Raw genomic sequence first — 27,441 nt, 5'->3', positions numbered from 1 at the left:
GAGGTCATCAGTCCCCTAGACTTAGAACTACTTAAACCTAACTAACCTAAGGACATCACACACATCCATGCCCGAGGCAGGATTCGAACCTGCGACCGTAGCAGGCGCACGGTTCCGTACTGAAGCGCCTAGAACCGCTCGGCTACAACGGCTGGCTTAACAGTAATGATCAGAAGCTACAACCGCAGAATTTCTTGCCTCGGCGAAATAATAGCAAAATTTTACTTCACCAGAATTACAGCCGAAGACGTCCGTCGACTGCCGTGGACCTCCAAGACGACTCTCCAGCTCCACGACCCCGCAACAACTCCCCATTTTACTTCTCTCCTTTTTTCGCTACTCAAAGTCAATGGTGGCCGAGCAACTGACTCGTCACAATAGGCCATTCACTACTCTTGATGAACTGTGGTATCGTGTTGAAGCTGCATGGGCACCTGTACCTGTACACGCCATCCAAGCTCTGTTTGACTCAATGCCCAGGCGTATCAAGGCCGTTATTACGGCCAGAGCTGGTTGTTCTGGGTACTGATTTCTCTGGATCTCCGCACCCAAATTGTGTGAAAATGTAATCACATGTCAGTTCTAGTATAATATATTTGTCCAATGAATACCTGTTTATCATTTGCATTTCTTCTTGGTGTAGCAATTTTAATGGCCAGTAGTGTACATGTTTTTAATGAACGAGCACACACCTGCCCGCATCTCGTGGTCGTGCGGTAGCGTTCTCGCTTCCCACGCCAGGGTTCCCGGGTTCGATTCCCGGCGGGGTCAGGGATTTTCTCTGCCTCGTGATGGCTGGGTGTTGTGTGATGTCCTTGGGTTAGTTAGGTTTAAGTAGTTCTAAGTTCTAGGGGACTGATGACCATAGATGTTAAGTCCCATAGTGCTCAGAGCCATTTGAACCATTTTTTTAGCACACACCTCCTTTTCTATCATTGAAGGGGCTTACTTATGTCGTTTTGGAACCACGGATGAACCATGCGAACCGTGGATGAAGGGTATCAGACGGATGCCATATTCCTTGACTTCCGGAAAGCGTTTGACTCGGTGCCCCACTGCAGACTCCTAACTAAGGTACGAACATATCAAATTGGTTTCCAAATATGTGAATGGCTCGAGTAAGAGACCCAGTACGTTGTCCTCGATGGTGAGTGTTCATCGGAGGTTAGGGTATCATCTGGAGTGCCCCAGGGAAGCGTGGTAGGTCCGCTGTTGTTGTCTATCCACATAAATGATCTTTTGGATTGGGTGGATAGCAATGTGCGCTGTTTGCTGATGATGCTGTGGTGTACGGGAAGGTGTCGTCGTTGAGTGACTGTAGGAGGATACAAGATGACTTGGACAGGATTTCTGATTGGTGTAAAGAATGGCAGCTAACTCTAAATATAGATAAATGTAAATTAATGCAGATGAATAGGAAAAAGAATCCTTTAATGTTTGAATACTCCACTAGTAGTGTAGCGCTTGACACAGTCACGTCGATTAAATATTTGGGCGTAACACTGCAAAGCGATATGAAGTGGGACAAGCATGTAATGGCAGTTGTGGGGAAGGCGGATACTCGTCTTCGGTTCATTGGTAGAATTTTGGGAAGATGTGGTTCATCTGTGAAGGAGACCACTTATAAAACACTTATACGACCTATTCTCGAGTACTGCTCGAGCGTTTGGGATCCCTATCACGTCGGATTGAGGGAGGACATAGAAGCAATTCAGAGGCGGGCTGCTAGATTTGTTACTGGTAGGTTTGATCATCACGCGAGTGTTACGGAAATGCTTCAGGAACTCGGGTGGGAGTCTCTGGAAGAAAGGAGGCGTTCTTTTCGTTAATCGCTACTGAGGAAATTTACAGAACCAGCATTTGAGGCTGACGGCAGTACAATTTTACTGCCGCCAACTTATATTTCGCAGAAAGACCACAAAGATAAGATAAGAGAGATTAGGGCTCGTACAGAGGCATATAGGTAGTCATTTTTCCCTCGTTTGTTTGGGAGTGGAACAGGGAGAGAAGATGCTAGTTGTGGTACGAGGTACCCTCCGTCACGCACCTTGTGGTGGATTGCGGAGTATGTATGTAGATGGAAACGCGGTTTGTAATTTGTGAAATAACGCCACCTTACATGGTGTATCGTGGTTGTAATTAATCAGACTATAAAGCTTTTGGATTCTCTACTTTGAGTTGAAAGCTTAGGTTGATTAAAAATGTGATGTATTATATAAAAATAATCACTTTAGAGTTTGTCCTTAGAGTTTCAGAGCCAGCCTCCAGATGTCTCACATTTTGTTTGGTTGCGTTCTGTTGACAGGTTACGGCCACTCTACGCCCAACACGGTGGGCGGCAAACTGTTCACCATGTGCTACGCCATCGTCGGCATCCCGCTGGGACTCGTCATGTTCCAGAGCATCGGCGAGCGCCTCAACAAGTTCTCTTCGGTGGTGATCCGCAACGTGAAGCGGATGCTGCACTGCAAGAACGAGGAGGCGTCCGAGATCAACCTCATCTTCGTGGTGACGACGCTCAGCAGCCTCACGATCGCGGGCGGCGCGGCCGCCTTCAGCCGCTACGAGGGCTGGACGTACTTCGACTCGGTGTACTACTGCTTCATCACGCTCACCACCATCGGCTTCGGCGACATGGTGGCGCTGCAGAAGGACAAGGCGCTCGAGCGCAAACCCGAGTACGTCGCGTTCGCACTCATCTTCATCCTGTTCGGGCTCGCCATTGTGGCCGCCTCGCTCAACCTGCTCGTGCTGCGGTTCGTCACGATGAACACCGAGGACGAGCGGCGCGACGAGGCGGAAGCTCTGCAGGTAAGGTGCTGTGGCGTTGGGAACGCTGCCGTCTCCACTTACTATGAGGGGCAGGTACCCATCACAACGGGTCCATGAAACTGTTCCATTTAGTGGTAGTCACCACATTTTAAAGCATTTATTCCACTGGGAGACGAGATGATCAGTTCCTGTTTCATGGAACGTGGTCGTCCACTGACGAATCCACAACAGCACCTGTTCTTGCACTTCCTCATCCGACTGAAAGTCACGTCCAAACACGTCTTTCATCAAGTCACCAAATATGTGAAAATCACACGGTGGAAGATCCGGACTGAACGGAGGATGTTGCGGTGTTTCCCAACCAAATCGCTGAAGCGTAGCCTTCGTCCGATTGGCAGTATAGTGGCGGGCGTTACTGGCAACAGGATGATTCCGTCCGACAGTACTCCTGGGCGTTTCGACTTCATGGCGTATCTTCACAGCATTGCACACTTATTGCGATTTCACGCTAGAGGAACTGGACGAGCAGAGGAGCCATCGTGTTGTACGATAACCCTTGCCACCACACTGTCAATTCAACGACACCTATGCTTCCTCTGCTCGTTCAGTTCGTCGAGCGTGAGACCGCAGTCAATGTGCAGAGTTATGCAGTCACTTTGCAGCAACTGCGATGCACCACAAAGTCAAAACACCCAGGAGTGCTATCGGACGGAATTATGCTGTTGCACAATAACGCTCGCCCACCCGCCAGGTTAGCCGAGACCACCAATGCGCTGCTCCCTGGACTCGAGTAGGCCCACCGGCCCCGGATCGAATCCGCCCGGCGGATTAACGACGACGTTCGGTGCCCTGGCCAGCCTGGATGTCGTTTTTAGGCGGTTTTCCACATCCGACTCGGTGAATATCGGACTCGTCCCCACGTCCCGCCTCAGTTACAAAGCTCGCACACATTTGATGAAACTTATTCGTACTATTTCATGATTTACACTCGACACAGACAGTTGGGGTACACTGTTTCCGTCCCGGGGGATATAGGGTGGCGGTAGGAAGGGCATACGGCCACCCCTTCAAATTAATCATGCCACATCCGATTGTAACAATGCCGACCCTGCGAAAACTGCAGGACCAAGGCACAAGCGAAAGCGAAACAATAACGCTCGCCCCCACACCGCCTAGTGGACGAAGGCTACGCTTTGGCGATTTGGTATCTGCTACTTGGTCCCGAATCTTTCACCGTGTGATTTTTACACGTTTGGCGACCTGACGAAAGAAATTCGTAGACGTCGATTTCAGTCGGACAAGAAAGTGCGGTTGTGGATCTGTCAGTAGCCAATCGCATTCTATGAAACAGCAGTGGATCGTCTCGTCTGCCAGTGAAATAAATGTCTTCACGTGTGTGGCGATTAATTTTGAATGGAACCATTCCATGCTCCCATTGTGGCGGCTGTTGAGTTTTCATTATCATATTTAAATACCTCTCCTAATTAGGAGCAATGTCCGTGAGCGTAACGAACTACCCCAACGCCATGTTACAGCAAAAATTTTATAAGCACACATAGTATCAGTACTTTACTTCGATGTGCACAATTTTGAATGCAAAATTAGACCAAAAAAATATTTGGTTCATACGATAACTGGACGGTTGACATAGGCAAAGTCGATGTTTTAGTATACCATAGCATTTCATTTACGTAATAACAATTTTTAAATATGAGTAGAAAATCATTACACACGCTGTCATACAAACCGCAAAATCAATCGTCCAAAAAATAGCACTGAAGGAATATTAAAATAGATTGTGCAATATGCAACTAGTAAGATCCTATGACGTGACAGTAATAGCTTTAAATAAAGAATTTTGTCACGACGAATTTCTGAAGAAAATTAAAATAAATCTTAGTGCCAAATAACATTACTGAAACAAGTTTATCTCTACATTTCAATAGAATAACTAACATTTTCTTATTATGATGAATTTAAAAACGATTAAAAAAGGCAAATTTGCTGAAACCACTTTTAACTTATGGAAGTCGAAAGGTTCAAAAAGAAATTCTTGAGAGCTGCAAAGTTTACTGGTATTTATCTGTGTTGTTGTTGTTGTTGTTGTTGTCTTCAATCCTAAGACTGTTTTGATGCCAAGTTATCTGAGTAGGCGCATTGTTGAATTCGGGGTCATGACTTCAGTCGCATTTGTACCTTTCTTTCTCTATTTCATCGTCTCTGTAACAATTTTATGTAACAGTCCATGACGATAAATATCTTCCTCTGTCATCGCATTACATCAACACCAATCACATATCACGCCACATATTTTCCTGCAGACACCACAAGCGCACACAACCATATTCAACGCGCCTTTACTAACTCGCTGCCAGTAGCAGACTCAACCGTTCGACTCTTTCAATAACAAATAATGTCTTTGAACTATCTACTGCAATTCTCTTTCAAACGTTAACAAAATTTTGCATATATTTTATTATATACTACACATTTTGCTATTTGCAAATTATTTAAGCCTTTAAGAAAACGTATAAAAAATTAAAAATAAAATTACGAGCTTGCATGGACGAAATAAAAGTACTTACGCAAATAGTTTCCCATAGCATTAACAGGTGGCATTACATCACATTACAGAACGCACGTGTATACAGGGTGAATCCGCGATAATGACACAAACTTTTGCGGGTGGTGGAGAAGGGTATATGTATGAATTTGAGGTAATAACCCTGTGTCGGAAACGACAGAGTCGAAAGTTATAAGCGAAAATCGTTATGATACCCCTGACAGTCGAATACATGTAGTGGTACTACTAGCGCACAAGTCGTCGAAGTGGCGCCAACTCAAAAGACTTGCACCAGGCGAACGGTCTACCCGACGAAGGCCCTAGCCACACGGCATTTTCATTGTTGCTAATATTGTTACCATACCTTAAGTTGTTCAGTGGCAGAGATGTGTTTTACAATATAGAAGATAAACAAGTGCTCATAGCTCTTAAGGTATGCATTTTACATCTCATATTCACTACAATTTTTTTCTTGTTTTAATCCATAATTCAGCATCTGAAAGTTGGATAGCTGAAGCTGTGGTCACCAGTCTTCTGCTTTGTTTCATATGGCCGCCAAAATGTCTTCGACAGTACCAGTCTCTTTATCTTAGCAATACTGAGAATATTCAGCCCAGTTGTCAATCGTGTAATTATTGTTAGAACATGTTTCAGGGCAACAGTATCCCATTTTCACGTGCTAAAATGAAGGAAACCAAATAAAACAGTCCTTCTTTTACCGACAGGCATATAAGGATTACAGACTTGAGTCAAAACCAACATTAAATTTTTTTATGCTATTAGGCCTCGTCAGAACTTAAAAACAAAGTGCGAATGTGCATTGTCAATTCAAACCATAAAACATCACGAGCCGGTGCATCCACCGTTCCCCAGGTACAGTTGCTAATTGAAAGCCGCTGCCATCACCTACAAACGATGATGTTTACTTAAAGCCTAATGCTCAGCACCAACAATACTACTGTCTCTGTCGTGGAATCTTTGAGAAATGCCTATCTGGTCCTAGCCCATTCTAACATAAAACTACCTCTACACTGCAATCTAAAAGGAAATAACATGGGTAAATCCTCCTATAATGACTACTGCTTCATCTGGTTTCCTTGTTTTAGCGCTTGAAAATGGGATAATGTTGTCTCGAAAAATGTTGTAGAAATAGTTACACGATTGGCAATTGGACTAGACGCCTTCAATATTGCTTGAATTACAGTTGTGTGATGGCTTCACATCAGTTACCTTCATGTTAGAGTAAAACCTACGCCCACTGTCCTCAATTAGCCGTAGTTGCTGTATGTTTTACAATCCTGTCTTCCTCTACAATTCTTTCACTCCAAGACGCCCTGTAGTACCATGTAAGTTACGACGTGATGTCTTAACACGTCATTCCTTTCTTCTGTACTTGTCCTTTACTACATTTCCTTTCCCTACTGATTTTAATGAGAACCTTATCGTTTCTTATCCTATCAGTTTCAGTCTTAATATTCATTATGTTTCTGTAACACCGTATCATAAACCACTCGAGTCTCCTCTGTTTCCTCACAATCCACCAGCCACTTTCAAAGAATACTATGGTCCAGATGAACATCATCAGAATTTTATCTTTCAGATTGAGGCCTATGTTTGATACTAGTAGAGTTCTTCTGGCGAGAAGTACTCTCTTTGCCTGTGTTAGTCAGTTTCTTCTGCCCTCCTAGCTTTGCTCATCGTGCATTATTTTGCTTCCAAGGCACAGCAGAATTTCTACACTAGATCTACTACTTCGGTCCAGATTTTTCCGTTACGTGCGCCACAAATTTCATTTATGTTGTCCGACCAAAAAGATTTGTGCCTTCGCATGCGGAAAGTTTCAGTGTCCTGTATCTGCAGGAGCGAGTCTGAAGACGTCTGATAGATATAAAAGGCGTGTTTTTAGGGTTCCATACCACAGTCGGTAAAAATAGAACCTTAAAGGATCACTTTGTTGTCTGCCTTTCTGTCTGACCTCTCTTTCTCAGGAACGAGTAGAGGTATCAAATTGAAAGTTATGTCGCGTACTAATGCCTACGATCCCTTGGCGGTGTGAAATTTAAGCTTCTAAGTCAGTGGAATCAAAAGATACTGCAATTTGTGTCACATATTTCAGTATTCGCAAACTCACTTTCAAAGCCTATAGGGTACTTGCCGTTGACATAGAGTCGTGGAATTTGAAAACAAGCAGTTTCACAGTACAAGTAAGTGAAAAATCCTGAAATTGTTAATTTGTAATTATATCAAATAAAAATATTTTTTGCTATTTGTTGTCTGTCTATCTCTCTGTCAAAACTCCCTTTTCTCAGGGATGGGTATACATATCACGTTGAAATTTAGATCAGATACTAAGGTATACAGTTCCTTGTCAGTGTAAAAATTTAAGATTCTAAGTTACTGCAATCAAAGGATTCGGCTATTTATGTCACATATTTTGATACTCGTAAACTAAGTCAGCAAAGCCAATGGCTGAACTACCTATATACGAGGTGCGACAATAAAGTAATGAGACTGATGTGAAAAAAATGTTGCTTACTGTTTTAGTCAAGTTTATTGTTGTCTCCTTCAAAGTAGTTCCCTTCTGTTTGCACACACTTTTTCCAGCGCTTCTGCCATTGATGGTAACATTTCTCGGACTCACCTTCTGTAATATCATCCAAGACCCTCGTCACAGTGTTTTGGACATCTTGTGTTGTTAGAAGATGGTGTCCCTTGACCGCCGTTTTGACTCTTGGAAATAGGAAAAAGTCGCACGGACCGATATCTGGTGAATAAGGTGGCTGTGGTAGTACTGAAATTTGTTTTGAGGTTAAAAATTGCTGTACTGACAGAGCAGTACGAGATGGCACATTATCGTGATGCAGAATCCAGTTATCTGCAATATTGGCACGGACACAAAGAACTCTTTTTATGAAGTCTTTCTAAAATTTCTTTGTAGTAATATTGGTTAACTGTTTGTCCAGGAGGCACCCACTCTTTATGAACAATTCCCTTGGAATCAAAGAAGCACACAAGCATGCATTTCACTTTTGACTTTGACATGCGAGCTTTGTCGTTCTGCCTTCACTAAACTTTTTTTGCCAATGAAAAACTTGAGCTCTTGACATAACCTTCTCTCCAAAAGCCTTCTGAAGCTTACCGTAAGTTGTCGTCGCGTTTTCACCCAATTTAAGGCAAAAAGAAATGGCATACTGTTGCGCAATATTATGCGGTTTCATTTCCGTGACAAGAGACACAAACATGTGTTAACTTATTACAGCACAACTGACGACTCAGTAATTGCATCGATGTGCCGCTTGGACTAGAAGCAGCTTATAGACCAAGGTCAAAGATATTGTGCTTACGCAAGCCTGCAAAGTTGCCACATCTTGCAAAGAAAATCAGTCTCATTACTTTATTGTCGCACCTTGTACATGTCGGGACGGGCGGTCCAACAATGCCGGCTCGGAAGCTCAGCGTATATAGTCAGAGAGCTACCATGGGTAAAACAAAGAAAAATTGAGTGAAGTAGTCAGTGATCAACTTTAACATGCGTCATGTAACGTCCGCCCCGATCAAATGCCGAGAGCCATAATGATCAAAATGAAGAAATGAAAATAGCAAAGCGAGAGCCTGGAAACCGAGAGGTCGTGAGATCGAATATCGGTCGGACTATGAATTATTCAGTTTTCTTTTAACCTAGCTTTCACTTCTCAACAATGTGAGGAGTCGCCGGAAACACCACCTAGTTCGGATTCCACACGAAACTGTAGGTCTGCTTTCCCCGGTTGGATAACTAGGGGTAGGTGAAGGTCACGGAAGTCGCTTGGCGTCTGAAGCAGGTATTACCAACACCGACTCAAAGGAAGGCCTCGGCGCTTGTTGGTGACGTCACGTCAGCTAGGCATGGCAAACGCCAGGTCTTTTGCAGGCAGAAACGCCTGGGAGTGTTTATCACTATAAATCTCTTATTTTTGGACAAAATGTTTGGTATTGTTTTGGATTCTGCAGTTTTATTTAGATGAAAGATTTTCTTACTATCGTAAAGCTACAAATAAAGATCATAGTTCTGTATTACTGAAACGTAGATCAATATGAGAAGATGCTTTGCCCCATTGCAAGATTCGGTAATTTTACATTCAAATAACTATATTTACTTGATCCATTTTGCTATCGAAACTTACCCCAACTCCCTTACAATTAACTCGTTTCTTTTATTTATTTATTTATTTTCGTTTGACATCGTCACTGGAAATATGAACTAATTTATATGTGTAAATGTCCAACTGTTGCCAGTCATTAGATTACAATCGTTTTCAACGAAAGGAATTCTAAACAGGAAACAAAATAGCTTCATACTCGAAAATACTGCTGAGCTTAAACTTCTATAAACATGCACATTAGAAAAGATAAATATTCCCCTCTTGCAACTGAAAGGAGAAACTTTATAAGATAAAAACAATTTATTTGATAAAGCAAGTATCTCTCTTTTGCCTCTTCTTCTGTCCCCTCCCCCCTCCCCCAACGTGTACAATCGCAAGATATTTTATTAACATTCAGTGCTCCTCACCCCATAGTCAACCAAGATACCTAAAGAAGAACACCAATATGTTTACAGTTTCTTGTAAAAGCGACCCAGTACAAACGTAACTGCCTCAGATTTACAAATAAGGTAAAGGAGCACGAATTCTGTTGCTGCTGGACCATGAAGTTATTTTTGTATGTCAGTCCTTAAAACAGGTGGAAATTTAAGCTCAGGAGTATACTATTTGTTAAGAAGTGTAATGAATTGCACAATTAATTGATTGCAGAAACCTCTCACAACAATGTGTGTTGGTCAACTACCGCCAATAGTTTCACATTTTCCTGTGTCAGAGAGGGAGACACCACCATTATGAGTATGCCTGCAACAGACCTAGCGTTCGCAGTGCCTAGCTGACGTGACGTCATAAACAAGTGCCGAGGCCCTCCTTTGAGTCGGTGTTGGTATTACACGACGATTCGCGGCGAATGGTATTGGTCTAGCGCGACAGCCATCTAACGGTACAAAGGGTGAAACTAAGAAAATTAGCAGACACATTATCCGCTCGCCAGAATATAGAGCAGTTCTAAATTGCCGTCAATCCGCGCCTGCGCAGTAGCCAGCGGTAACTCGTGCATGCGCAGAAGGGTGTACCATAGTGCTTTCTGCTTGTTGTTTGGTTACTGTTAGGCGGCTAGTAGCTAATTTCAGATCTTTGTGTTGGGGATTTTTCGCGTTGGGAATCTTCCGCATTTTTTTTTTTCAGTAAGCAGGTTTCATGAATCCAGAAAAGAAACTTTGTAGTAGATTCTTTTAAAATAACTGTTTGTGAAAGGATTTTTTCTGTCGATAGCTTCGTATTCTAGAAACGAAATGGAGCAAAGAGGCGTTAAGCGTCTTAACTCAGGCATACAGCGAGGAAAGGTGTACATGTGACTCGCTTTATCAAGATACGATACATCGCCAATTGTTTCTTTCTGAGTGATAAGCATATAACGCCACACGGTGATTTTAGATTTGTATCGTAATGCCTTAGCTTACGAAAGTTCCATGTCTTGTTTATTTCAGCATGCCAGAAAAGAAACTGGCAGTGATTGGCGACAAAGTCCGTGCAGTTTCGATTCAGATGACTCTAAGCACTATGGGACTTAACATCTGAGGTAATCAGTCCTCTAGACTTAAACCTAACGACATCACACACATCCATGCCCGAGGTAGGATTCGAACCTGCGACCGTAACAGCAGCGCGGTTCCGGACCGAAGAGCCTAGAACCGCTAGACCACAGCGGCCGGCCGTGCAGTTTCGCCCAATGCGATAGACGAGGACTGAAAAACTCGGAGTAGCACTTATATACCGTATATTCAAAACTTGGAAAAATAACACAAGTGCACGTTGAAGTATTGGGCCTTTCAAGTGCTGCAAATTGCAGTGCATACATCCACAACAACTTTTGAAATGGTGGGCTGTGCCAGACTCTTAAAAGATTCCCTATTCGCCAGGAAACGTAATGTTACAACCAGCCTGCAACATAACAGGGCGTTTACCGGTATTTCATCAGTAATCTTGGCTGGTATGATCACAAAACATATAAACATGTAATTCTTACCTTCAAGAAGGTGAGGTAGCCTCCCTCATGACTGTGTCACACTTTCTGATTCCATCTTCTATCATAGACAGCAGCTTCTAGAAACAGTCCATGTCCATCCTAACGATGTTCCGAAATTCTTGCGGATTTCGGACCTCAGTTCTTTCATTAACAGTGAATATATTCCCCTGCCTTTGTCCCTTCTTTTCAGCCAGGGTCGAACCCAGCAACAACTAACTTTTCGTTTTCGTCGCCGTTTTGCTCTAATCCGAAGATTTACTGTCACTGCGAGGGCGATAGCTCCAAAAACAAGTGGATCCTCCATGTGCAATATGCTGTATAAATGTAAATTTCGATACACATATACCTGTGTAACCAAGTGTCGTAATACAAAGCTGTTGAGTCTATAATTCAGAAGAGTATTAACCTACATAACAGAAAAACAATTACTTAATAAATAATGGTAGTTTTTCTGGTTCCGTAGCAGCAGCGTGGTTCATCACTGAAGCGCGTAGAACAGCTCGGCCACAGCGGCCGGCGTCTGAATTCTCTCCACACAAATATCTACTGCCTGAATTGGGCCATTTGCACGAGATGCTCACCTCTGAAATGTTATTTCGTCTTGAGGTAACTCGTTAGATAAGAACGAAATCGTCAAACGTCTGCTTTCTTGAGCTTGTGCATAAATTTTGTGGACCAAATCTTCAGTGATGGTGGATGGACGCCCACTCTACACTTCATCATAAACATTAACACTGCTATCTTTAAATGTTCTAACCCATTTTCTTAGCATTCCATCAACCACAGAATTTTTTTCAAAAAACTTCACTATCCCACTTATCAATTTCAAACGCTTTCAAGTCTTTTACACACAGCAAACGAATCACTGTGCGTATTTTGCACTTGTGTTATTTTTCCAAGTTTTGAATATACGGTATATAAGTGCTACTCCGAGTTTTTCAGTCCTCGTCTATCGCATTGGGCGAAACTGCACGGCCGGCCGCTGTGGTCTAGCGGTTCTAGGCTCTTCAGTCCGGAACCGCGCTGCTGTTACGGTCGCAGGTTCGAATCCTACCTCGGGCATGGATGTGTGTGATGTCGTTAGGTTTAAGTCTAGAGGACTGATTACCTCAGATGTTAAGTCCCATAGTGCTTAGAGCCATCTGAATCGAAAGCACGTTGAAGTATTGGGCCTTTCAAGTGCTGCAAATTGCAGTGCATACATCCACAACAACTTTTGAAATGGTGGGCTGTGCCAGACTCTTAAAAGATTCCCTATTCGCCAGGAAACGTAATGTTACAACCAGCCTGCAACATAACAGGGCGTTTACCGGTATTTCATCAGTGATCTTGGCTGGTATGATCACAAAACATATAAACATGTAATTCTTACCTTCAAGAAGGTGAGGTAGCCTCCCTCATGAGTGTGTCACACTTTCTGATTCCATCTTCTATCATAGACAGCAGCTTCTAGAAACAGTCCATGTCCATCCTAACGATGTTCCGAAATTCTTGCGGATTTCGGACCTCAATTCTTTCATTAACAGTGAATATATTCCCCTGCCTTTGTCCCTTCTTTTCAGCCAGGGTCGAACCCAGCAACAACTAACTTTTCGTTTTCGTCGCCGTTTTGCTCTAATCCGAAGATTTACTGTCACTGCGAGGGCGATAGCTCCAAAAACAATAGGAACCTTGAGCTCACAGAAATAATTGGGATGTATGACGTTCCAGTATATCGTACTGTCACCCTTGAGTTGCGCGCGGTAGAACATCAAGAACTTTACAAGACATCAGACAGTTCTATTTTGTTTTCGCGCGTATCGTCTGCTGCTGCGCATGGGCGCTAGGTATATCTCTCGTGGATGGTGTAAAATAGGTCGAAAGTGAACCAGTCTGTAGTTACAGGTATGCATGTTAGGTGCGCTGGTGCATAGGTGTACGGTTTAGGCGCATCGTGTAATACGGGCTTAATAGAACCAGGGCCTTGAGCGACAAGAAATTATTGTTATTGTCTGGATGATGATGATGATGATGATGATGATGATGATGATGTTTGGTTTGTGGGGCGCTCAACTGCGCGGTCATCAGCGCCCGTACAAAGTCTCAATTTTTACACAATCCAATTTTTTTTACAACGCTACCCCCCAGACCACGAGCTGCGGACTTTATTGCCTGGATAAGTACTTAAGTTTGTACGGAACCCTCCGAGTGCGAAACCTATTCGCATTTGCCCGGTTTTTTAAGAAAGTCTCGTTTTTACTAAGCTAACTCGCATTTTGGCATAAATCTCTTTTTCAACACACTTTCCATCAATATTAAGTTTCTCGAGCAAGTCCCTATCACCGCTTTTAGGCCGCTGATAGCAAAAGCCGAAAAGCGGTTAGTAGGAAGGGCTCGGTATTGACACAGTGGTCGCAGAACCCCGCGCTAATCAAAATAAATTAAAACACTTAACGAAAAATCAGTGTCTGAATTCTAAAAATGGTTCAAATGGCTCTAAGCACTATGGGGCTTAGCATCTGAGGTCATCAGTCCTGGCCGGCCGGTTTGGCCGAGCGGTTCTAGGCGCTATAGCCTGGAACTGCGAGACCGCAACGGTCGCAGGTTCAAATCCTGCCTCGGGCATGGATGTGTGTGATGTCCCTAGGTTAGTTAGGTTTAAGTATTTCTAAGTTCTAGGGGACTGATGACCTCCGAAGTTAAGTGCCATAGTGCTCAGAGCCATTTGAAACATTTTTGAATCATCAGTCCTCTAGACTTAGAACTACTTAAACCTAACTAACCTAAGGACATAACAAACATCCATGGCCGAGGGAGGATTTGAACCTTGCGACCGTAGCAGCAGCGTGGTTCATCACTGAAGCGCCTAGAACAGCTCGGCCACAGCGGCCGGCGTCTGAATTCTCTCCACACAAATATCTACTGCCTGAATTGGGCCATTTGCACGAGATGCTCACCTCTGAAATGTTATTTCGTCTTGAGGTAACTCGTTAGATAAGAACGAAATCGTCAAACGTCTGCTTTCTTGAGCTTGTGCATAAATTTTGTGGACCAAATCTTCAGTGATGGTGGATGGACGCCCACTCTACACTTCATCATAAACATTAACACTGCTATCTTTAAATGTTCTAACCCATTTTCTTAGCATTCCATCAACCACAGAATTTTTTTCAAAAAACTTCACTATCCCACTTATCAATTTCAAACGCTTTCAAGTCTTTTACACACAGCAAACGAATCACTGTGCGTATTTTGCGCTCGGAGGGATTTTCAGTTAACTGAGGCGTTTTAAATAAGGAAATGTAAACTCGGACCAATGAATCCGTTACGGTACTTGTGCTTAACCACAGGCACACCCATGCGAGAATAAACGCGACAGGAATGCGGCAGCGAATCGGTTGTGCATTGTGCTCTGCTCCGCAGCGGAATACTATGCGCTGTTCAATACATTCTTTCATGTCTCCAATTACGTCAGCCTTGTAAGTGTGACTGACTCGGTTAGGGGCAAGTCATGTAAATTACTCCACCTTTTAGGCGTACTTACACTCCATCTACACCTGGGTCCATTTTCTGCAAACAAATGTGAAGGCATGGCAGAAGGAACTTCTCATTGTACCATTTATTATGACTTCTTGTTCCGTTCATGAATGAAGAGTAGGAAGAATGACTGTTTGAATTCCTATGTGTGCCCTGTGATTAATTTAATCTTGTCCTCACTATCCCTACGGGATCGATACGTAGGGACTTACAGTCTATTCCTACATACATCATTTAAAGCTGTGTAAATGGGCTTTCTCGGGACAGTATGCGTCTATCTTTAAGTGACTGCCAGTTCACTTCCTTCAGCATCTCTGGGACACTCTCCCATAGGTCAAACGAACCTGTGACGTTTCGTGCTACCCTCCTTTGTATATGTTCAATGTCCTCCGTTAGGTCTATTTGGAATGCGTCCCACACTCTTAAGTAATACTGTAGGGTGCGTCGCACGAGTGTTTTGTAAGCAATGTCCTTTGTAAACGGAGTGCATTTTCCCAATACTCTACCAGCAAACCGAAGTCAGCCACCTACTTGATCTACGGCTGAGCCTTTGTGATCGTTTCCTTTCATATTCCTACAAAACTGACACAGCACTGTATATATACAGCTGACAGATTCCAGTTATTACTCGTTGATAATGTAGTCAGAGCGTACTAAGTCGGTTTTTTTCTGAATATTTAAACCAGTTGTCGATCTTTACACCAATTTGAAACCTTATCAAGATCCGAGTGAATATTTATGCAGCTTCTTCAGAATGTACTTCATTATAGAGACTCTGTTGTCTGGGAGAATTGTGAGGTTAATTGTAAATTGAAGGGGATCACTGCTGTCAGCTGCAGCGGGACATTACACGGAATCAGTGGCGATGAGTGAAAATTTGTACGGAACCGGGATTCGAACCCACGATCTCCTGCTTAGTGCGCGTTAACCACTGCGCCATCCGGGACAGCGTTATCACAACTGCGCGGACTTTCTCAACACACCTCACGACCAATCCACACTCCCACCGAGTGCCACCTGTAAGCAGTCCCTGCCCATTGACTCCCGTACCGGATAAACTCTCTCCAGGAAGAAATTTGAATTAAGTTCTGAAAACAACAGTTATCACAAGCAGTCCATACAAACAGAGACTGGAAAATGCGGAAAACAAAAGAGCGTAAAAACGAAACAATAATTAGGCCTAAAAGACGTATACAGAATCATGCAACCAAGGAGTCAATTACAGATCAACTCTCGTTTCCTTTAGATGTTTCAGAGGTTCCCAGGCCTTGGTCTTGGTAGGAGTCATGTTTCTGTGGCAGTGATATAAAAGACGACTTGACTCACTGTTTGTTATGTAAAAAGTGGGTTCATGACAAATATGCTAGCGTCAGGAAGTGTTCTTTTGTGAAGCGTCAGGAAGTGTTCTTTTGTGAAAACTTTAATTAAAGTCCGTGTGACCAACGTAAAAAAGTGTAGGACTGTCAAAGTTTTGCTGTGTGTAAACTTAGGCTTAAGTAGACGACTACCAATAAAATTTCAGTAATGGTTTTCATTATATGTTTTCGAATACTTTGTATGTGTCGTGATTTTTTTTTTTTTTATTTACCTACTGTTCCTACGTTTAGCCTGCTACGGTTTGAATACATGTCATTTGGCTTCATATCCGAACTGTTAAAAATAGTATGAAATGTAATTGACAGATCGAGATGTTTATTGCAGCTTACAGCGCTATTGCACAGTAGTCCATTCATGGAAAATACCTGGCCCAATCAAGGAAACACTTCTGTGTCTACTATAGTGAAATGCAAGAGATAATAACTACTTACGCTTAAATGGCTAAAATTCGTCTGGGTATTGTACTGCGTCACTGTATAAAATACTATAACTAAAGAAATTAAAACCAACGTTTCGATCATATTACAGCGGACTTCTTCAGGATAAGACTGGTTTCGATGGCAGAGAGGTGGCTCTATTTACTGCAGATAAGCCATGTCATTACGTCATTTTTTGAAACTTTATTGACCTTAGACTGTAGCGGGCTAATCATGACGGAAGGGGGAGTGTAGGGAAGAAGCTATTCGTGCGCTAGCCGGCTTGTCAGTGATTTGTGACAGTCTGCAAATCAGCGCTTGGCTTTGCTTCTGGCAGAGGTGTGCACATTCCGCTCTTAATCTGCCCATGCTTGTGTGTTAGCCAGGCAAATTATCAGCAGAACGGGCAGGCTGCTTTTCTCGCATCCAATGCAAGCTGTGCCCAACCCCAGCAGGCTACAGGAGTGTTGGTTTCCTGCCCCTCTCCCCGCTGTGCTCCGCTACGTGGCAGTTTATTCTGTATGGTTTCATCGTAGTGTTACAATAGGGTTCGGAAATTGAAGTAAATACCCGAGTATCACAAGACAACGCTCTATAAAACATATATCCATTTTGGATCATTGTAGACCAGAAAATGGTGGATTTTATTTGTTTTTTCGGCGTATTTCGGGCTTATTTTAATTTCGATACGAACAGTTTTCTCTGCAATTTCTCTCTCTTTCGAACAGTATTGGCTGTTCTCAATTCGAACCATCATCAGTTCACGTGTAATACATGATTCCTGTAGTAATGAGAACCATCTCTTAAGCTCGAGAATCTTTGTACCTAAGAACCTGAACATGCCTATTATTCTGCAACACCAATTAAAGAAATATTTTGGGCGGTTGATTCCTATAAATTTAGGGAGTTCCAGTCAAATATGACCCCAGTTACACCAATTTTTAATACTTTTTCCAGGATGTGTAGTACGGGTTTGCTGAATTCAGCTAGCAAAAACGAACGTCGTTTTTCATGTTATGATAATCAAAAAAAGAAGAACATGTTTGAAAGAAGAAGCTTTTCTTTCATACTAAGCTTTTTTCGCACTACGTTGTATACCACCAGAATGTGGTTTTTAATATCCACTGAGCCAAGTTTGATTCCAATTTCAATCAATGTCTGGCCTAAATGTAGAAAGCCTATATACCATTAAATGGCTTCAACTCCTTAGCACACATTTCCATACAGTTGTCAACCAATACGACTATGTTTCCTTTCAAAACATTTATGGAGCGAGGAAACTTCTGATCAAATTTACAAACATGTCAAAAAAAATGTTCAAATGTGTGTGAAATCTTATGGGACTTAACTGATAAGGTCATCAGTCCCTAAGCTTACACACTACTTAACCTAAATTATCCTAAGGACAAACACACAGGCGGCCGGAGTGGACGTGCGGTTCTAGGCGACTGTGCGACTGGTCCCGGCGGAGGTTCGAGTCCTCCCTCGGGTATGGGTGTGTGTGTTTGTCTTTAGGATAATTTAGGTTAAGTAGTGTGTAAGCTTAGGGACTGATGACCTTAGCAGTTAAGTCCCATAAGATTTCGCACACATTTGAAATTTTTGGTTCTAGGCGCTACAGTCTGGAGCCGAGCGACCGCTACGGTCGCAGGTTCGAATCCTGCCTCGGTCATGGATGTGTGTGATGTCCTTAGGTTAGTTAGGTTTAATTAGTTCTAAGTGCTAGGCGACTGATGACCTCAGAAGCTAAGTCGCATAGTGCTCAGAGCCATTGGAACCATTTTTGACAAACACACAACCATGCCCGAGGGAGGACTCGAAGCTCCACCGGGACCAGCCGCACAGTCCACGACTGCAGCGCCTTAGACCGCTTGGCTAATCCCACGCGGCACAAACATGTCGAAACATATTCGAAGTACCCTAATAAATGTACAGAACTTGCTTTCCGAGACGCCTACATATTTGTTTGAAGCTGCCTCATAAACACACGACAGCTTTTCCCCTTCTGGATTTGCGCTCTGTTTCGTGACTGGTACAGTATATATTGCTCAATTCTTAATTTCTCCTCAAGCTCCTTTATGTTTGGTTTGTTCATTTTGCTGCTCCCACAGTAATGGTAAATGAGCAGCAGTGAATGTCCCTAGGCAAACATATTGTATGTATTGTATGTTAACTGGGGGCCTAGAAACGAAGGAGAGGCTCCGTCCCCGCCGCAGCCGCAGTGGTCCACAACCCCACGACGACTACCGCAGTCCACTTCACCCCTCCGCCGCCCCATACCGAACCCAGGTTTACTGTGCAGTTCGGCCCCCGGTGGACCCCCCACCCCCCAGGGAACGTCTCACACCAGATGAGTGTAACCCCTATGTTTGCGTGGTAGAGTAATGTTGGTGTACGCGTATGTGGAGAACTTGTTTGCGCAACAATCGCTGCCATAGTGTAGCTGAGGTGGAATAAGGGGAACCAGCCCGTATTCGGCGAGGCAGATGGAAAACCGCCTAAAAACCATCCACAGACTGGCCGGCTCACCGGACCTCGACACAAGTCCGCCGGGTGGATTCGTGCCGGGGACCTGACACTCCTTCCCGCCCGGAAAGCCGTGCGTAGACCGCACGGCCAACCGGGGAGGCAGGCAAACAAATACTTGATTTGTGACATCGGATGACGAAAATATTCCTCAAATTCAGGATTTTTTTCTCCATACTGGAACGTAAACAAATGGAGTTTGCTGAAATGAATAAAGCATACATTGAAGTTTTTACTGGCATTTTTTATTGAGAAATATTAATATCTTCACTGAGTATTGGGATCGGATAGGAGGTAGATTCACAGTTGTCACTGCAACTCCGATGGCGGTTATCTGAAATATGAAATTAACATACCACCCTAATCCTTACAGACGTAATTTTAGTTCATCGTATCGATTTTTTGGCGCGATTATAGATATTTGAAACAAATGGCCATTTTTGGACCCCTCATTTTTGGCCGAAAAAAATACTAAATATCAACATAAAAAAATTGACTACGATAACAGAAGAGAATTCAATTTGTTTTAAGGGAGACCAAAAATCATTTAAATCGGACGAAAAATTGTAGCGTGGGTGACGACAACTATGCCGAAACACATGGTTTTCAGAAAAACTCGTTTAAAGTTTGACAAGTATTTATGGTACAAAAAAAGGAACAAGGTTTGAAACTTACGGAATATCGTCGATACCTGGTCCTATCGCGCCGATTAGTGAATGGCTGCTTTCTGCCACTTTGGGCTAATAAGCCCTCATTCTCATCCTCAAAGCCATTTTCGTCGCTAAGCTCATCGCCTCTAGCGTCTCTATCTTCACAGAATCGGCGCATTTCATCGCCGATTTTCATTTGAAGGGCATTTGCCACGTGCATTAATGCACTATGCCCTACACTAAATAGCCATACGGCCAAATTTGAAACAATGTTGACAATTTCGCTTCTGCTGGATGTTATTTTTGAAGTGTATCTCCAAATTAGACTATTGAAACTTTCGATCACATTTTGAGTAAAACTGCCCGAACAAAGCTCCAGTAAATCAGATTTACTCAGATCGGTATACATAGGGGTGATGCCATCGATAATGAATTGTGGCAACCGGTTCTCTAAGGCTGAGGCGCGCCATGCACGCTTGGCTTCAAACTGCTCACAGTATCGTCGCGCATAATATTTTGGGGAATAATTCTTCAATGCATTTACGACGGTGAGTCAAATGAAAACCTTAAATATTTTTTTTAAATTTTATTTATTGTGCAGGAGTGGTACAAAGCTGTATCACTTTTCAACATAATCTCCCCCACGCTCAATGCAAGTCCTCCAGTGCTTTTTAAAGTGCATAAATTCGTTTGGAAAAAAATTCCTTTGGCAGTCTATGCAACCACTCATGCACCGATTGGCATACCTCTTCATTATAACAGAACTTCTTTCCTCACACTGAGGCTTTGAATGGTCCAAACATTTGGAAATCTCTTGGGGCAAGGTCTGGTGAGTATGGTGGATGAGGAAGACACTCAAAATGCAGGTCTGTGCCTGATGAAACTGTTGTACGGGCAGTGTGGGGCCTTGCATTGTCATGTTGCAAAAGGACACCTTCTGACAGCAATCCACCTCGCTTAGATTTGATTGCTGGCCGCAGATGATTTTTTAGGAAAAAAATGGTTCAAATGGCTCTGAGCACTATGGGACTCAACTGCTGAGGTCATTAGTCCCCTAGAACTTAGAACTAGTTAAACCTAACTAACCTAAGGACATCACACACATCCATGCCCGAGGCAGGATTCGAACCGGCGACCGTAGCGGTCTCGCGGTTCCAGACTGCAGCGCCAGAACCGCGCGGCCACTTCGGCCGGCTGCTTTTTTAGGAGATCTGTGTATGATGCACGGGTGACAGTGGTCCCTCTAGGCATGTAATGCTCCAAAATGACGCCTTTTTCGTCCCAAAAGAGAGTCAGCATAACCTTCCCTGCTGATACTTCTGTTCGAAACTTCTTTGGTTTTGGTGATGAGGAATGGCGCCATTCCTTGCTCCTTCTCTTCGTCTCCGGTTGGTGGAAGTGAAGCCAGGTTTCGTCCCCAGTAACGATTATTGCAAGGAAGCCATCACCTTCCCGTTCAAAGCGCCGAAAAAATTCTTCACAAGCACCAACACGTCGTTCTCTCATTTCAGGAGTCAGCTGCCTTGGCACCCATCTTGCAGACACTTTGCGAAACTGGAGCACATCATGCACAATGTGGTGTGCTGACCCATGACTAATCTTTAAACATGCTGCAACGTGATTCAGTGTCACTCGGCGGTTTTCCTTCACTATGGCTTCAATTGCTGCAATGTTCTGTGGAGTCACAACTCGTTGTGCCTGACCTGGACGAGGAGCATCTTCCACTGAAGTCACACCATTTGCGACCCTCCTACTCCATTCGTAGACTTGCTGCTGCGACAAACATGCATCACCGTACTGAACCTTCATTCGTCGATGAATTTCAATAGGTTTCACACCTTCCCTATGCAAAAACCGAATAGCAGAACGCTGCTCTTCTCTGGTGCAAGTCACAAGTGGGGCGGCCATCTTTATAGTGATACTACGACGGTATGTGTGCATTTGCACTATGCTGCCACCTACAGGCCATTCTGCACGCTGTTTGTAGCACGCTTACCAACTTACAGGATAACGGCGCGAAATTCCGATTTGTTATTACAAATTTAACGTTTTCATTCGACTCGCCCTCATAGATTCGAACTCCGCCTGTCTCGGGCGGGGAGCAAGTAACTATTTCAGATGAATTTAGTAATTCTTGATTGCTTTTTCAAATAGTTGGAAGTTCTCAATAGCATAACACAAAATTAAGACCTTCATTTAGCACCTTTCCATTCAAATATTGATTTCCTGTGGGTCTTGCACGAGCCGAGCGGTCACGAAGTGTGGCGGACAAGTCGGCTAGTGTGACGTCACAAGTGCGTTGCAGGGCCCTATATGTCGTAGCCCTTATTCCGCAATCACAACATAGTACTATACTCTTGCATTGTGATACGGTCGAAATGTTGGTAGGTTTTTAATTGAAGTTTTTATACAATGACGTGGTACAACACCCAAATAATTTTAACCAGCAAGAGAGAATGTATAACTTACACTCAAAGTACACTACTGGCCATTAAAATTGCTACACCCAGAAGAAATGCAGACGATAAATGGGTAGTCATTGGACAAATATATTACAATAGAACTGACATGTTATTACATTTTCACGCAGTTTGGGTTTGGGTGCATACATCTTGAGAAATCTGTACCCACAACAACCACCTCTGGCCGTAATAACGGCCTTGATACGCCTGGGCATTGAGTCAAACAGAGCTTGGATGGCGTGTACAGGTACAGCTGCTCATGCAGCTCAACACGATACCACAATTCATCAAGAGTAGTGACTGGCGTATTGTGACGAGCCAGTTGCTCGGCCACCATTGACCAGACGTTTTCAGTTGGTGAGAGATCTGGAGAATGTGCTGGCCAGGGCAACAGTCAAACGTTTTCTGTATCCAGAAAGGTCCGTACAGGGCCTGCAACATGCGGTCGTGCATTATCCTGCTGAAATGTAGGGTTTCGCAGGGATCGAATGAAGGGTAGAGCCACGGGTCGTAACACATCTGAAATGTAACGTCCACTGTTCAAACTGCCGTCAATGCCAACAAGAGGTGACCGAGACGTGTAAACAATGGCACCCCATACCATCACGCGGGGTGATACGCCAGTATGGCGATGACGAATATGCGCTTCCAATGTGCGTTCACCGCGATGTTGCCAAACACCGATGCGACCATCATGATTCTACAAACAGAACCTGGAATCATCCGAAAAAATGACGTTTTGCCATTGGTGCACCCAGGTTCGTCGTTGAGTACACCATCGCAGGCGCTCCTGTCTGTGATGGAGCGTCAAGGGTAACCGCAGCCACGGTCTCCAAACTGATAGTCGATGCTGCTGCAAACGTCGTCGAAACTGTTCGTGCAGATGGTTGTTGTCTTGCAAACGTCCCTATCTGTTGACTCAGGGATCGAGATGTGGCTGCACGGTCCGTTACAGCCATGCAGATAAGATGCCTGTCATCTCGACTGCTAGTGATACGAGGCCGTTGGGATCCAGCGCGGCGTTCCTTATTACCCTCCTGAACCCATCGATTCCATATTCTGCTAACACTCATTGGATCTCGACCAACGCGAGCAGCAGCGATACGACAGACCGCAATCGCGAAAGGCTACAATCCGACCTTTATCAAAGTCGGAAACGTGATGGTACGCATTTCTCCTCCTTACACGAGGCATCACAACATTTCACCAGGCAACGCCGGCCAACTGCTGTTTGTGTATGAGAAATCCGTTGGAAACTTTTCTGGTGTCAGCACGTTGTAGGTGTCGCCACCGGCGCCAACCTTGTGTAAATGCTCTGAAAAGCTAATCATTTGCAAATCACAGCATCTTCTTCCTGTCGTTTAAATTTCGCGTCTGTAGCACGTCATCGTCGTGGTGTAGCAATTTTAATAGCCAGTAGTGTAAAATATTTCGTACAAAATCCGAGGATTTTGTTACACATTTTGTTCAGGTGCCCGATCTACATCTACATCTACATAATTACTCTGCAATTCACATTTAAGTGCTTGGCAGAGAATTCATCGAATCACAGTCATACCATCTCTCTACCATTCCACTCCCGAACAGTGCGCGGGAAAAACGAACACCTAAACCTTTCTGTTCGAGCTCTGATTTCTCTTATTTTATTTTGTTGATCATTCCTACCTATGTAGGTTGGTGTCAACAAAATATTTTCGCATTCGGAAGAGAAAGTTGGTGACTGAAATTTCGTAAATAGATCTCGCCGCGACGAAAAACGTCTTTGCTTTAATGATTTCCATCCGAACTCGCGTATCATATCTGCCACACTCTCTCCCCTATTAGTGATAAACCCTTTAGATGTCCTCCGTCAATCCCACCTGGTAAGGATCCCATACCGCGCAGCAATATTCTAACAGGGACGAACGAGTGTAGTGTAAGCTGTCTCTTTAATGGACTTGTTGCATCTTCCAAGTGTCCTGTCAATGAAACGCAACCTTTGGCTCGCCTTCCCCACAATATTATGTATGTGGTCTTTTCGACTGAGTCCGCAGCTCGTGGTCGTGCGGTAGCGTTCTCGCTTCCCACGCCCGGGTTCCCGGGTTCGATTCACAGCGGGGTCAGGGATTTTCTCTGCCTCGTGATGACTGGGTGTTGTGTGATGTCCTTAGGTTAGTTAGGTTTAAGTAGTTCTAAGTTCTAGGGGACTGATGACCATAGATGTTAAGTCCCATAGTGCTCAGAGCCATTTGAACCATTTTTCTTTCCAACTGAAGTTGTTCGTAATTTTAACACCCAGGTACTTAGTTGAATTGACAGCCTTGAGAATTGTACTATTTATCGAGTAATCGAATTCCAACGGATTTCTTTTGGAACTCATATGGATCACCTCACACTTTTCGTTATTTAGCGTCAACTGCCACCTGCCACACCATACAGCAATCTTTTCTAAATCGCTTTGCAACTGATACTGGTCTTCGGATGACCCTACTAGACGGTAAATTACAGCATCATCTGCGAACAACCTAAGAGAACTGCTCAGATTGTCACCCAGGTCAGGAACAGCAGAGGTCCCAGGACGCTTCCCTGGGGAACACCTGATATCACTTCAGTTTTACTCGATGATTTGCCGTCTATTACTACGAACTGCGACCTTCCTGACAGGAAATCACGAATCCAGTCGCACAACTGAGACGATACCCCATAGGCCCGCAGCTTGATTAGAAGTCGCTTGTGAGGAACGGTGTCAAAAGCTTTCCGGAAATCTAGAAATAGGGAATCAACTTGAGATCCCCTGTCGGAAGCGACCATTACTTCGTGCGAATAAAGAGCTAGCTGCGTTGCACAAGAACGATGTTTTCTGAAACCGTGCTGATTACGTATCAATAGATCGTTCCCTTCGAGGTGATTCATAATGTTTGAATACAGTATATGCTCCAAAACCCTATTGCAAACCGACGTCAATGATATAGGTCTGTAGTTCGATGGATTACTCCTACTACCCTTCTTAAACACTGGTGCGATCTGCGCAATTTTCCAATCTGTAGGTACAGATCTATCGGTGAGCGAGCGGTTTTATATGATAGCTAAGTAGGGAGCTATTTTACCAGCGTAATCGATAGCCACCTTCCCTTAACTGTGGTCCCTGAAATCGGAACAGACTTGCGACTTGCGGCGTCAGATCAGCATTTTGACGGCAACCTCGCCCGGTGACTGTGCAGGCGGCGCAAGGCGCGGTGCGGCTGGAGGGCGACGTCATCACGGCGAACGGGTCCATCCTGAGCGGGCAGCTGGGCGGCGGCGGCGACGACTCGAGCTCGGGCGGCGGCGACGCGGCGTCCGTCTGCAGCTGCTCGTGCTACCCGCGCGCCGCGGCGGCGCAGCCCCGCTACACGGTGCGCCGCGCGCCCGGCCGCATCCAGCACCTGCTGCCGCTGCAGCCGCTCGCGCTGGCCACGGGCGCCGTGACGCGCGGCGACCTGCCGCCGCTGCACCCGCACCGCGCCTCTATCTGACAGCCGCCCGCCGACGCCGGCTCCTGGTGCTACCAGCGCGTCAAGAGCCTGTCGCGCCGACGCTGGAACTCGGTGCGCTAGCGCATCTGGCGGCTTCCGTCGGACTCTGGACTGCGCCACTGTCGCTGCGGTTCCGAAGCGAATGAATACGGCGAAATCGGTTACATCTGCTCTCTGTTCGATACTGACAAACCTCAGCAGTTCCGTTGACGCGGAACCGTACGCGTACGTCTCGACTGCAGAGCTATCACTATTTTAGTGGGATGACACCACTTCCGTAAATGGCAACTACAGTTCGGCCAGAATGAAAGAACACTGTTGCCACGCTTATACTGAATAGCTTTACACGAGAGCTTACCCACAAGATCTGAGATATTCGGGAGGATCTCTCATTAATTTCACAGGGAACGGCAAAACGGTTTCGATATTTCGTGACAATTAGTTCTGCGAACACTCGCTACTAGTCGGTAAGCGTTACACGTTCCACTTTTCTTCCAACTGATACCGAATAGTGATTCTTGAAATTTTCCCAGCATAAAGAGTATTCCGTGAAGTTTCGGGACTGCAGCTATACCACGTCAACCTCTTGTCACAGTATTTTGCCTGACAACCGTCCGGCCATCTTCGGGTGCATATTTTGCACTGGAGATTGCCAGTTCACATCGGTAACCTTATAACAAAATTTTGTGCAGAGACGTACGTGCAGATGCAGCTGCTGCACTTGTGACCTCTATCTAGTTTCGTACCCTCTTCAAATATTGCTCCATCTATGGCACGCGGGCACGTGCTTAACGGTACTACTTTGTGCGCCCTCTCCGTCAGAATGCATATTTGTGGAATTGAAATTCAGATGTCGGATTAATAAATTTAAATGTCGCTGCATTGGTCACTACTCGTAAAATGTTTCCTTTCTGTAGATATTAAAGAAATCACTGAATCCTACGCCTTATCCAGCTGAAAACTGCCACCACAATTAATAACATCTTCCGCTAAACGTATTTCCACCAATTCCTTAATAGCTGAGCATTGCATTTTTGCAGGACATTCACATTATTCCGCCACGGAAATCTTGGACTCGACAAGGTCCTTTTCAGATTCGGTGGAAATATGTTTGATGGAAGATTTTATTAATAGTGATGGCAGCTTTCAACTGGTTAAGGTATGTGACCCAGTCATTTCTTTAATATGTACAGAAAGAACACATTTTGTTAGTACTGAGCTATCTAATGACAATTAATTTCATGAATTTGACATCTAAATTTTATCTCAACAAGCCCGCATTTCAGCAGAGAGTGTGCATGCAGTACCAGCACCATTCACGCGCCTGGCACCATAGAAGGAGCAATATCTGAAGAGGACACAAAGCTCGACAGAGGTTGCCCGTGTAGCAGCTGCCTTCACACATGTGTCTCCGCGCCAAGTTTTGGTACAAAGTAAACTAGCAATCTCCAGTGCAAAACACTCTCCTTAAGATGGCTGAATGGTTGTCAACCAAAAAATAATCACAAGAAGTCAACAACATCCAGCTGCAATCCTGAAACTTCATGTTATACTTAA

The 27,441-nt window shown here is 44.3% G+C and overlaps 1 protein-coding gene across 1 annotated transcript; it reads left to right on the top strand.

Moving 5' to 3' along the window:
- The first annotated feature begins 2,268 nt into the window (after nucleotides 1-2,268).
- Nucleotides 2,269-25,884, top strand: LOC126195608 (two pore potassium channel protein sup-9-like). The gene is made up of 2 exons (XM_049934233.1): nucleotides 2,269-2,811; nucleotides 25,591-25,884. The coding sequence occupies exons 1-2, from the start codon at nucleotides 2,269-2,271 to the stop codon at nucleotides 25,882-25,884; spliced, it is 837 nt and encodes a 278-aa protein (XP_049790190.1).
- Nucleotides 25,885-27,441: the final 1,557 nt, after the last annotated feature.

This window comes from Schistocerca nitens, chromosome 7 (genome assembly GCF_023898315.1).
Source record: "Schistocerca nitens isolate TAMUIC-IGC-003100 chromosome 7, iqSchNite1.1, whole genome shotgun sequence".
Classification (NCBI taxonomy): Eukaryota; Metazoa; Arthropoda; class Insecta; order Orthoptera; family Acrididae; genus Schistocerca; species Schistocerca nitens.
The sequence above is the reverse complement of the archived record's forward strand: the minus strand, read 5'-3'. Positions and strand labels throughout refer to the sequence as shown.